This window comes from Dermacentor variabilis, chromosome 2 (assembly GCF_050947875.1).
Source record: "Dermacentor variabilis isolate Ectoservices chromosome 2, ASM5094787v1, whole genome shotgun sequence".
Lineage (NCBI taxonomy): Eukaryota > Metazoa > Arthropoda > Arachnida > Ixodida > Ixodidae > Dermacentor > Dermacentor variabilis.
The window spans coordinates 17350171-17362425 of NC_134569.1; the positions used below are offsets into that span (position 1 = coordinate 17350171).

At 43.2% G+C, this 12255-nt stretch overlaps 2 protein-coding genes across 5 annotated transcripts in view; one reads left to right on the plus strand and one right to left on the minus strand.

The window, feature by feature from the left end:
- LOC142571438 (putative sodium-dependent multivitamin transporter) overlaps positions 1-505 on the minus strand; it is a 94238-nt gene extending 93733 nt beyond the window's left edge. The window contains exon 1 of the transcript XR_012825878.1: positions 272-505. The gene's annotated coding sequence lies outside the window, so the exon portion shown is untranslated. The remainder of the gene's footprint in view (positions 1-271) is intronic.
- Positions 506-752: 247 nt separating this feature from the next.
- Oseg5 (intraflagellar transport protein Oseg5) overlaps positions 753-12255 on the plus strand; it is a 43887-nt gene continuing 32384 nt past the window's right edge. The window contains exons 1-7 of one of the 4 annotated variants that reach the window (XM_075679785.1): positions 753-1208; positions 2858-2968; positions 3515-3583; positions 4802-4996; positions 6054-6191; positions 6848-6972; positions 8815-8988. In XM_075679785.1, the coding sequence (XP_075535900.1) occupies positions 3551-3583; positions 4802-4996; positions 6054-6191; positions 6848-6972; positions 8815-8988 (665 nt within the window). In that variant the 5' untranslated portion in view covers positions 753-1208; positions 2858-2968; positions 3515-3550. Of the gene's footprint in view, positions 1209-1544; positions 1638-1673; positions 2181-2857; positions 2969-3514; positions 3584-4796; positions 4997-6053; positions 6192-6847; positions 6973-8814; positions 8989-12255 lie in introns of those variants that run through there. The other 3 variants (XM_075679786.1, XM_075679783.1, XM_075679784.1) reach the window with 3 other exon arrangements.

Genomic DNA, 12255 nt, shown 5'->3' on the forward strand with positions numbered 1-12255 from the left:
GTTTAACAATTTGTTTTACAAGTGGCACGCGACCACTGAAATGCCATCCCAGAAGCCACGCTGCGTTCAATGAATGTGCTGCGATTCGTCGCAGATTGCGAAAGTAAGCGAAGGTAATGTTGCATCGCTCTTTTGGTGACATTCGCTTCACCGTGCAGTTGCGACTGAACGCTGGTCTTCCGCGCACACGCTTCCTCCTCCCTGTGATGAACTTTCTGTGCGGCGAGATATGAGGCAAAAAGTTACGAAAAGTAGTCGCTGCGCAACTTACATGCGCCGATGGGCAGGCGTGTCAGTGCTCCATATGCGGGTACCGTTGCGCGCTTGAACGTGCCCTCCCCGTGGGCAAGTCAATACAAGACGCATAAAGCTGTAAAAATGATGACCACGGATTGATCGGATCATGCTCGTTTCGCCAGCAACTGTAGTTTCGCGCACAAAATTCGTCACCCATAGCCGTCACGCAACGCGCGTCACGCAACAGCCAAGTTGTGAGCACAACTAACGTGCTCTAGTGGGCGCAACACTGATGGGTGTTGCACATAGCATAAGGAACCAACGGGTTGCATTGTTTGTTCTTTAAAAAAATCGTATTCATCTAACGCTGAATTTACAATGATTTAGAAAATTGTTCTGTTTATTCTTCTAGTGCCTCTTTCAATGCTTAGAATTTTTGCCCTCCCGCTGTCCTACCTTTGAGCTCTACTTACTAGACTGTATGACTCTATGGTATGACTCTATGAGAAACCGAAACGAGTCTCGCAGCCTGGCTAGAGAGGCTAGGCTGGCTAGGCGGCTAGGCATTGAGCTAGGCAACCACGGCATGTTCCGTTGCTAGGTGACCAGAACCCGCATGTTTCGAGAGCTTCGTAAACAAATTTCTCTGGGAGCAAATAAGTCGCCATGAGTTCGCTGTAACTGAAGGAGTAACTGACGGTGCGCGTAGTGTAACGTGTAAAAAGCATGAGGCTGAAGACATATCTGCCAAAGGAACGGAGGCATATCCTTTTGCTTGCTGGCTCATGTGCATAAAGAACATATTTGAATTAGGAAGGAACAGCGCCAACTAAGACGATCACGACAGGGAGAACGACACAGGACAAGCGCCAACTTCGTCTATCTTTATTCACCGAAAAATCAGCAAATATAAGGAAAATCACAGACTTGCGCAGAAGGACCGTAATGCATTATCTGCCGAACCGTTCAAGGTAGGACATTTCGCTTTTGAAAAGGGTCACGGAATTATCACTAACAGTTTTTTTCCTCTCTTCTTTAGATGGAATGCTTCCAAAACCTCACGTGCCTTTGTTTCTCTGCTTCTGCCAAGAATCTTTATCTCTCGGAACCGTGGTTCACACTCCTTGCAGTATAGGCATTGTTTCCGTGGCGAATGTTCTGCCACGGAAACATTCGCCACGGAAACAATGTATACTTCCGTGACCGTCTTCAAAAGCAAAATCTCCTATCTTGGAACGGTTTGGCAGATGATGCATTATGGTCCTTGTGCGCATGTCTGTGATTTTCCTTATATTTGATGATTTTTCGGTGAATATAAAGATAGATGAAGTTGGCTGGCGCCTGTCCTGTGTCGTTCTCCCTCTGGTGATCGTCTTAATTGGCGCTGTTCCTTAATTCAAGTATGTACCATCTAGCCCAACTGAATGTTGTCCTGAAAGAAAATATATACAGAATCTCGTATTGTGCAAGGCGCAACCAACAACCGCGACCTGTGTATTTATTTAACATTTCCAATAATAACAGCAGCCATATCATAGCCTACGAGGGGGTAATCCAGAAAGTGTTCGCCCAATTTCCTGCGTCGCGAACGGCAGTTCATTTAATACACGCTACTCGACACATTTTGTGAATAAGTGATTGTTGCTGTTTGATTCAAAATTTGATGCATATCGTGATCGAATTCCTTAATAAACATTCCCAATCACATGCTGAAATATCCACGGGGGTCACCTGGAGCTCGACCGATGAGGTGTTGTCTTGCAGCGATGACCACCAGATTTTATCATGGAACCTCGTCTCTAAAGACAATGCGAAGCTCGCCGACTTGCCTGAGGATCTGTACCCAACGTCTATACACGCACTTCCGCGAATAGCGGGCACCGGGCTGACATCGCGCAAGAACACTGGAAATGCTGATGTCATTCTTGTTACAGCCAGCGATGGTAAAGGTTGCAGCTGATCACACGCGAAGTTGCATGCTCACTTGCTGAGGCGGTGACCATGTATTTGCGGATTAGTGCGTAGGAATCGTTGCACTGGCTTCACCAATGGGTGTATTCTCTAGACGGACGTTTGTTTTAGATAAGGACATACATTGTGCATATTAGTTCAAAAATATGCATATATTATTTGAAACTACGTAGGGTTTGTGGAGCCAATCGCTTAACCAATTGCAGAAATGGAGGGAAACAAAGTACCAGTGTTGGGCACTAAATATTTTGAAGGTGTAAGATTAAAGATGCAGGTTATAGTACTGGTATGGATTAGTCCATTGGGCACAAGTGAACTAAATGAACATGTACATAGAGTGCCATTCTTTTTTTTTTGTGAAATGAACTGCTCAGTTACGGATTCGCGTTTGACCGCTGCTGTAGGTATTGCATGTGTATGCTTTCACTGGCATGCAAAGTGCATGGGCATTGAGTTCGTAGGAAATTACTAAGGTGCATGTATGCATTTTGCCAAAATCCAGGAATACATGTGCAGCATATTGGGTGACAAAGGACTGCACATTAAAAAAAAAAATCAAATATTTTCAATCATAGCATCAGCTTTTTAACCCCAAATTGTCCCTTAGCTATATTGGAGAACTTGGCTCATCAACCAACTTGGTTTCCAGGCAAACTCTACCTTCTGTCAAAAAATGGCAGAATTGAAAAGGCAATTGATGCACACAGGGGTGCAGTGCTTGCAGGTCAGTGGAGCCCAGATGCCACAGCTTTAGTAACAGGTAGGATTTCAACTGCTCAATATTCAGTAGCTTATTCCTGCCAGTGGTAACCATGTATGTTAAATGCAAATGTATGGGCAGATGCTACACATCTAGATACTAAATGTAAAATTTAGGTTGGTTATTTGCCACCTGCAGACCATAGTATATGCCAAAAACATACAATGAAGTGTCAGCTGGTCTTCCAGCACATATAACTCACAGGTACTATGTTCTCAAAATATGACAGTGACATGATGACAGTGCTAAATAAAAAGGTAGCCACCACAGTGACTATGGCAATCTGCTGCTGAGCAGTAGGTTTCAGGTTTGATCCCCAGTTACTATGGCCAGATTCCAATTGGGGTGGAATGCAGGGTCTCACGTATACCATATTTTGCATATGCAATAAAGAATCCCATGCAGTTGGCCAAAAATAACCTGTAGCTGTCAGCTGTAGCATCTGCCACAGCCTTGCTGTTTGAGGCATCAAACCCCATCAGTCATCACTGCATTCACTCTAACCAAGGAGCACTTGCTAAACTAACCTCTTTATGTTGCTTGCAGCTGGTGAGGATGGCCTTTTAAAAATTTGGTCCAGAAATGGAATGCTACGATCCACATTGGCAACACACTGTGAGTGCCATCAGAGATCCTCAGCATCTGCTTTATTATATGTAGTGTCACTGGTATATGTTAAAGCTAGGGCAAAATTTGAGGCACAGTACAAATAGCATCACAGTCTAGTTTATATGGTGTGTATGACCTTACAGGTTTGCAGTAGCCAAGACCTTTGCCATATTGGCTGCTGCAGGATTACTTCACTACACCTCAATGTAGTTTCACTAATAGGAAGCAAACAAAGATGTGCAATTTCATGTCTGTTCATGCACATTGAATGTTAAATTACATTATGTTATAGTAAAACAACATCCATGCAGGAACTGTTGAATTGCTTCTAACAGTAGCGAAATGCTTATACAGGGTGTCCCAACTATCATGCACCAAGATTTAAAAATATGCGAATGCCACGTAGCTGGACAGAACCAAGGTAAGGCCCGCAAATACATGCAAAATTGCCATGTGACTGGCTACTCGAAGCACTTTGCATGTATTTGCAGGCCTCTTTCACACTAGGAAAAAAACTTTTATGTAGCGCGTACTGAGCAACAGAAAGCTGTATTGGAAATTTTTCATGTTGCTCTACAATTTTTTCATTGACACTTTTAATCTAATTTTGATATTTCAGAAGTTGAATAGGTAATTTAGTCTAATTGTGTAATTAGGCAGAATGCAAAAAATAATCTGAGTATCTCCAAGTGATGGCAAACAACATTACCTTGGTTCAGTCCAGCTACATGGCATTTGCATGTTTTTAAATCTTGGTGCATGATAGTTGGGACACCCTGTGTAACGATGATTGTTCATTTTATTGAGCCCATTTTCTAAGTGGCATGGCAAATCTGTAAGTAGTACTTAAGAAATTAGTGATACACTTCATGCTGTGTTTAACCTGACATCTTTTTGGCCCCTTAGACTAGCTTCTGTCCCCTCTGAGATGCCAGTTTGCGTTGTTAGTCTGTTTTAAAAAGCCTCGCTGTTTAAGAACACATACTGTTCCACTAACTTTTAATGTATGTGATAGAGAAACTTTTATGGCCTCTAGTAGCAAGGCTGAAATCTTTAAAAGCAGATAGGGGCCTCAAGGGAGTCTAATGGCAACCTTCTAACAACTTTTTCACAAAAACAAAGAAATTGCTGTTAAAATCAATGCACATTTTTCTAATGCTTGATAAAGTACACATAAGAAAGCTTACAGCGCATGCTATATTGTACATATTTATTTCAGCACAGCCCTTATACTGTGTAGCCTGGGGACCTAATTCAAACCAGGTCTTGTACAGCATTGGTGCTCACTTGGTGATCAAGCCACTTCAGCCCAACTCTAAGCCTGTTCAATGGAAAGCCCATGATGGTCTGATCTTGGCAGTAGCTTGGAACACAAATAACAGCATGGTAGTATCAGGCTCTGAAGATTGCAGATACAAGGTATGAAACTGTACATATTTGTTGGATGCACAAAGAAGTGTTTCACATCACTGGGTGCATGAAAAGGCATGTAGTGATAAGCAGACCTTGCAGTTCATTGACTTGCTTCATACAGTGCCCTGCATTTTTCTTTCCTAACTCTAGCACAGAGGTTTTGTGCTAAATGTTGCATTGTCTGATTGATTGATTCATGGGGTTTCATAAGAAGCACTGGAGCTATGATATGTGCCATAGTGAAGAGCTCCGTATTAATTTTGACCACTTGAAGTTCTTTAGCATGCACCCAACTCTAAGTACAGTAGCATGTTTGCATTTTGTCCCCGTTTGAAGTACACCCACCACAGCTGGAGAACAAACCTGTGACTTCAAGCCGAGCCGCATTGTTTCATTCAAATATCACAGAATTCCATTCTTTGGTCCGCATCATGTAATCACGCACTTGATAAATTTGCTTATCTAGCTTTCAGAAAGAAATGAAAAATTTACCATTGTATGCATACCTTGCCATCAGAGAACTGAGTTACTTTAGAGGAAAGGACTGTTTTCACTGCTTGCAAATAAAAGTATGAACAGACTAGAGAGGCAGTGGCAGCAAGTGTTTTATTAAATAATGCAGGCCAAACCAATGCAGTCTCATTGAAAATTTTGTGAAAACTTAGACACAGCAAGGGCTACATCTTAATTTAAGCTTTCAGTAAGACTACAGTCACCTGACCTACAAGTCATCTTATTTCAACATTACAATGTAATGTTTATTCTGTGTGAGTTGCATTAGAGCACTGAGAATTGCCCAATTTCAGAACTTGTTGCAGTTTCAACCTCATATCCATGCCATGATGAATAAGAATATGGTGCCACAATAAAAATAAGAACATGTTATAAGAGTATGATATGCACCGCTTTAAAAGTGAACATTGAAACAATCACTTTTCTTATGTGCTGCTACTACCTACATGTGTCTTGGAACACACAAGTAAATGAAATTTGTTTTCTCATTGCATTATGGCTAAAACAAAAGCTTATCGTTGTCTTTTTCATTGACTGCATTTTGCTTCAGCTATGGGACATATTTGGTCACATCCTGTATGCAAGTCAGATCAATGACTACCCTATAACATCAGTTGCTTGGACTCCTGATGGCGAGCTGTTTGGTGTTGGATCATTTAATTCTTTACGTCTCTGTGATAAGACAGGGGTAAGTCAAGTTTTTGGATCAAGCTAAAGGTTTTAAATAAAACATTAGGAAATGGAAAAAAAAAGGATGTATGAACTACATATATCGTATTGCAAAGTACGAAAAGTGTTTCATGCTTCGTTTTTGCCACCAACGTGCTGGATCATTACATTTCTGTTATAATGTGAGGCGTGCCATCAGTATCAATTTATGTGTTTGCTATTGTGCCCTAGGCACCTTCCAGAATTCTTAAGCTCTAGTTGCTGGCACATTACGAACGTGGTATAATGGTTGTAACTGGTGTGTACATATTAAGCCATAAAGCACATCATTAAAAGTGAAAATTTGTTTCCTGCGCTTGCTGCTATTTCTGCCTTCATGCTCTTTTATCTTATGTGTTCTAGTTTGCCTGATTAAGCAATTAAACAGTGTGTTCTTTAGTGCCTTCTCTGTGTGCCTTTGCTAATGTCACTAAAACATGATGATATTTATCACAAAACACCACGATGATGCACTTCAATGAACTATTTATATCTGTGCAGGAAGTGTCTGTTTATTTTTCTTCCTTTGCTGTTTTGAAGTATGTAAAGTATTAAGCTTTTTCATATTCCACAAGTGCCTCTGACAAAATTGAGCTTCCCTTTGTCTTGTTTTGCTGTTCTTTTTTTCCAATCCAGTGGTCCTACTCTCTTGATAAGCCTCAAACACAGAGCATCTATTCCCTGGAATGGTCCAGCGATGGGACCCAGGTGGCTGGTGCTTGTGGCAATGGACAGGTCATATTTGCTCACGTCATTAATAGGTCAGTGTGTCATTAACTAAAGAAAGAATTAGTGAGCTCCTTTTGATGTTTGTTCGAAGGGTCAAATTCATACTGCACCCGCGCACACCCTACCCACTTGCACTACACCATTCTATACTGTCAATTGCAGCAGCTTTTCAGTGCAGTTGTGCCTCGGGCTATTAAAGCATGACATCACATGGAAGTTGAATTCTCTGCTACTTGCAGTTTGTACGAGTTTCACGAGTCAGCAAAACCAGCGCAGCACTAAATGATAACTATTGAAATGCGAAAGTGGAGGCGGCGCGGAGTCGAGAGAAAACAAAACCGTTAGAACGCCCGCGTCATTGTCAAAGCTAATTTCAACGAGTTCGTTTGTCTAAGCATGAAACAGAACTGGTCAAGCAGCATTTTATTTCACCTTATAATACAATGCAAGGACGTTTTCTGCGAGTAGTTGAGTACTAGTGACGGAATTTAACTGAGGAGTGCTTTTGTCATCGGGCAAGTACTTGAATTTCCTGGCGGAGTCTCTAATCATGTCCTGCATTTACCTCAATTTCTCGGCTATTAAGACTCTGTTTGCGATAATATTGACACCTTAGAGATTCTCGAGCACTAATCTATCACTTTAGCTTGACTTAATATTTGCCTTTAGTGCCACTTTAACGTCACCAGTATATAAATGTCTGCTTGCACCCTCTCCCAGTGGTCTCCACTTACCTCCATATTGCATTAAACTCCAACCTCTGCCTCCAGATCTCCTGTATCAATGCTCCAATAAGGCTCTTTTGTCTTCAACTGTGTTTTTATTCTTGTAGAAATACCTGCACATCACATGACCACGCACCATTCCTTAACTCATGCTAAAGTTAAGTTCCAAAGATCACTAGCTAGGTGCACTGAACCACCGACACAAATTCACCATTCTGATAGCAGGTAATATAAAAGGGTCCTCACTCGCTCTGACGGGAAACTGGCTTGATGCCTATTTTCGATACTTCTTTGACACTTCTCTGACTTCACAGTAGACTAGGCGCTTTCAGCAATGCAGCCTGAAATAGATGGGCTATGTAAATTAGATAATTTTTATGATTACATATCTACATTTAAATTGTTCTACCTTAAATTTGAGGCTAACAGATATACTTGTTATTAAGAAGATAAGGGGCACAAATTTTGTTCAAGCCCTCCTATAAATATATACAACATTTTGCCAAAACTGCGCTACACTAAATGTTAAAGTAGAAGTCATTAAGTTCCAGAATAGTTTCTCTCTTTTTTTGTTTCACAACTGACTGGTGACCAGAATAAATTAGGAGGCCAGACTCGGGATGTATTGCTTCAGTCTTTAACTTTCATTGCAAACATGTCTTCATCTGTAGCCAGTGTCTGTGTCTTGTAGGAATTCACGTGGGTTCCTGTACTGAGCAGTAGCCTTCAAGAAAGATGCTGAGACCACAAACATCGAAGGTTTAGTCTTCCTCCAGCGAAGGCAGGCCAGCTTTGACCACCGGGTATTCCAAGCATGCACACCAAAGCTTAGGCTGCCCCACCCCATGGGCAGTAGTTCTCACAGCAGCCAGCAAAAGTTTAAATTGCATTAAAAGGAAGGTGTGCTTTCTTTGTTTAATCAATGTGGAGTAGCTTAGCTAAGTGATGAACATTTTCCAAGCTACCACCAAGCCCACAAGTCCTTTTGTTACAAAAAAGCTAGTGCGATTACCTAGTTTCGTAATATTTGTATAACCATGTCAGTACCTCACGAGACACTTTTCAAAACCCACCACCAGTTGAAAAAGGTGCCCTGTAGCAAACTATCACCCTGACATGTCCTCTTATATTTTCACACTATTCTTTTAGGAGACTCGAGTGGAAAAACTATGAGGTTTCTATGGTGGGAAGGAAGTTGGTTGCCGTCAAAAATGTCACGACGGATATCACAGAAACGATGGACTTTCAGGACAGCATCATCAAAGTATCCATGATGTTTGGCCACTTGATTGTGGTTACATCAAACCACTGTTACATATACAGGTCAGCCTATTCTTTATGTTCAGTCGTAATGCTTTCTTAATTATATTTAATTATATACCTTAACAGGGGTGAACTAGGAATCGGAGGGGAACATGGAAAGCACTTGCTTTCTGCTACTCGATTTCACTTCTAGATGTAAATTAAAGTCATTGGACTAGTCCATCATTGGACTAAACACATGCTAAACCCTGGAAATATGGGTGCTAAGGTGCATAGAACAAGCACTACACAAACATGACCCTACAATATGTCTCAACTGCAACTGTTCGCTCAGTGAAGTGTTTAAGACAGTTTATCACATTTGTGTATAAAGACAGTTTGCTGTTTAGTATAAAGGTGTGAGCAGCTAAATTATTAGTGGCATTGCAGGAATGCAAAAAGAGAAGGTGGCAATAAATTTAGGTGCTCTTGAAAACTGCCTGTTTTCTTGAGAACACTGAATCTCGAGCACATAACATTTACAAAACATTTCACTGCGTACAGTGCCAATGTTTTTTTTTTTTTTGACATCTGATTTGTTAGGCTGGTAACTTCTATGTACTGCATTATTTGTTTGCATGTTATGCTAACATTGTAAAATAAAATGTCATTTTTTTGGAAAGATTATACATGTTGTCACGGGCAGCGATCCTGTGGTCGGCGCTTGGACAATGTCGACAATGATGGTGCGGCTATCTGGTGTGCACGCGCTAGCCATACGATCACTGCAGTGTTGTGCATCTTGCCTTGTAAATATATCCTTGTATATAGATTCTCCCCATAACATCTTTGGCGGAAGTGGGGGGTAAGCTTGCTACAACACCGGGAACTGGATCATTGCAGCAGACGGCATGTTGCTGCCACCACAATGACCGACCAAGTGACCCAGTGTGAACAAGGTCCACCACTGGTTATTCTCTTGCAGCCTGGTGATCCCGGGACTTTCAATGGCAGAAGTGGCGTGGACATCGATGAGTGGCTGGCTATGTATGAGCGCGTCAGCAACAATAACGAGTGGGACCCAACGACAATGCTTGCGAATATCATCTTCTACTTGTGGGACACTGCGCGACTCTGGTTCGAGGCGCGTGAGGAAGGTTTGACAAGTTGGGACATCTGTAAGCAGAAATTACATGATCTGTTTGGGAAACCTCTCGGACGACAACTAGGAGCCAAGAAAGAACTCGCAATTCACACACAAAAATTCACAGAGCTGTACATCTCCTATATTCAGGACGTGTTGACTCTGTGCCACAAGGTCAACAAGGACTTGCCTGATGCGGACAAAGTGTGACACGTACTGAAAAGCATAGCTGATGACATCTTCAAGCTGCTACTGTGTAAGAATTGCTCTACAGTGGAGTCGGTCATCACAGAATGTCGTCATTTTGAGCAGACAAAAAGTCACCATATCACTCACCGCTTCAACCAACTTCCCAATATGGCTGCCACGTCCTCATGCAAAGGTCACCAGGATCGTCCATCGAGAACTGAAGGCCATGGCACCTGTTTCTCCCCATGATGGTATGCAAGACAACCTGGCTACTGTTTTACTAATTCAGGCCATGGTTCAACAAAAGGTCATGAATATGGGCATTTTACCAGCTTTCATAATGGTAATGCTGCTCCCGACCCGGTCTCTCCAGTTGTCGCTGCCACTACACTGAACACGATCTTCACACCACGTTATCGCAATCCAGCCGATCGGCACACCCCTGATGACCAGCCCGTCTGCTTCGCATGCTCTAGGAATGGACACGTTGCCCACCATTGCCGCAGCCACTGGCCCATGTTATACTGACCAAGCCTTTACAATCGGTGGTGCCCGGAATGTGCACCATATGCCCGGTTATTCCATCCTGAGGCATCAAGTGCTGTACGTCCTCCTAGGGTAAAACGGACCAGCTGCTCACCATTGCCCCAGCGCCATCAGTCCCACTCGCCCCAATCTCACCGCTCTTGCTGTCCCTTTGACCACCTCTCAGGAAACTAGCCAGTGCAGCCCCCGGAGGTGACGCTGCATTTACGACCCGGCTTGAAAATCCTCCGATTGTCCCTCATTCACGATGTAACCTTCTTGAAGTTCTGGTTGATGGTGTGGCAGTTATTGCTCTTGTTAATACCGGTGCACAAATATCTCCAGAAAGTCCTGACGCCCTCGGCTTCACCTACTGTCTGAGTAGCCGGCACGGATACACCTGCCATGCTTGGAATGTGCACTGCATGCATCACCATTTCTGGTCTCCACACATCTGTTCTTTTTCCTGTCCTAGAGCACTGCCCCCATGACCTCTTCCTTGGAATTGACTTTCTGTTCACACATGCTGCCCTTCGACTGCTCCGTGGGACTTCTCTGGCTAGAACTTCCTTTGTGCTCCAACAACGTCGCTGCTGGCCAACCCTGCCTACGTGCCGTTGAGTTTCTTCAACTGCCACTGCAAGCCACAATATACGTCCAGCTTTCACCCTTTCCACCCCTACCTGATGGCAACTACATTTCTTCCCCTATTCCTGAGATTGCCATGACACGCATTGTCGCGCTTCTCTATACGGTGGTGACAATTACAGACAAATGAACCTCTTTTCCTGTCCCCTCAATTTTGGCTTCTCGACGCAAGGTTTTCCTCGCGGCATATCTCTTGCTTACCTGACCCCATTGGCCGACTACACGGTTTCTGCCCTGACCACAGAATCTCCACCGGATTTTTCGCTGCTGTCATCGCAGTCAGATTCCTCCTGCGACCACTTCACATGCCCAATATCAGGAGATCTCGCTCCAGCACAGGCTGCTGCCCTTCGCCAAGCGCTGTTCTCTTACCAGGACATCTTTGACTTTGGCAACCGTCCTCTGGGCCAGACCTCCATCATCACCCATTGCATTCATACTGGTGATGCGAGTCCCATTCACCAACGGCCTTACTGTGTGTCAACTCCGGAGCATGCTGTCACACAGCAAGAATTTGATAACAGGCTTGGCAAAGACATAATTGAGCCCTCGTGCAGTCCTTGGGTCTTGCACGTCTTACCTGGGAAAAAGGACAATAGCTGGAGAATCTGTGTTGACCACCGCCATCTTAGCCAGATTACCAAGAAGGATGTGTATCCTCTCCTGCATATTGATGACGTGCTCGACTGCTTGCACAGCGTCACATATTTCGCTTCCATCCACCTGCAGTCGGGATACTGGCAGATCGCTGTAGATAACCAAGACCAAGACAATACCGCCTTTGTGACTCCTGATGGTGCCTATAAAGTCTATAAATATAAAGTAATACCTTTTGGCCTATG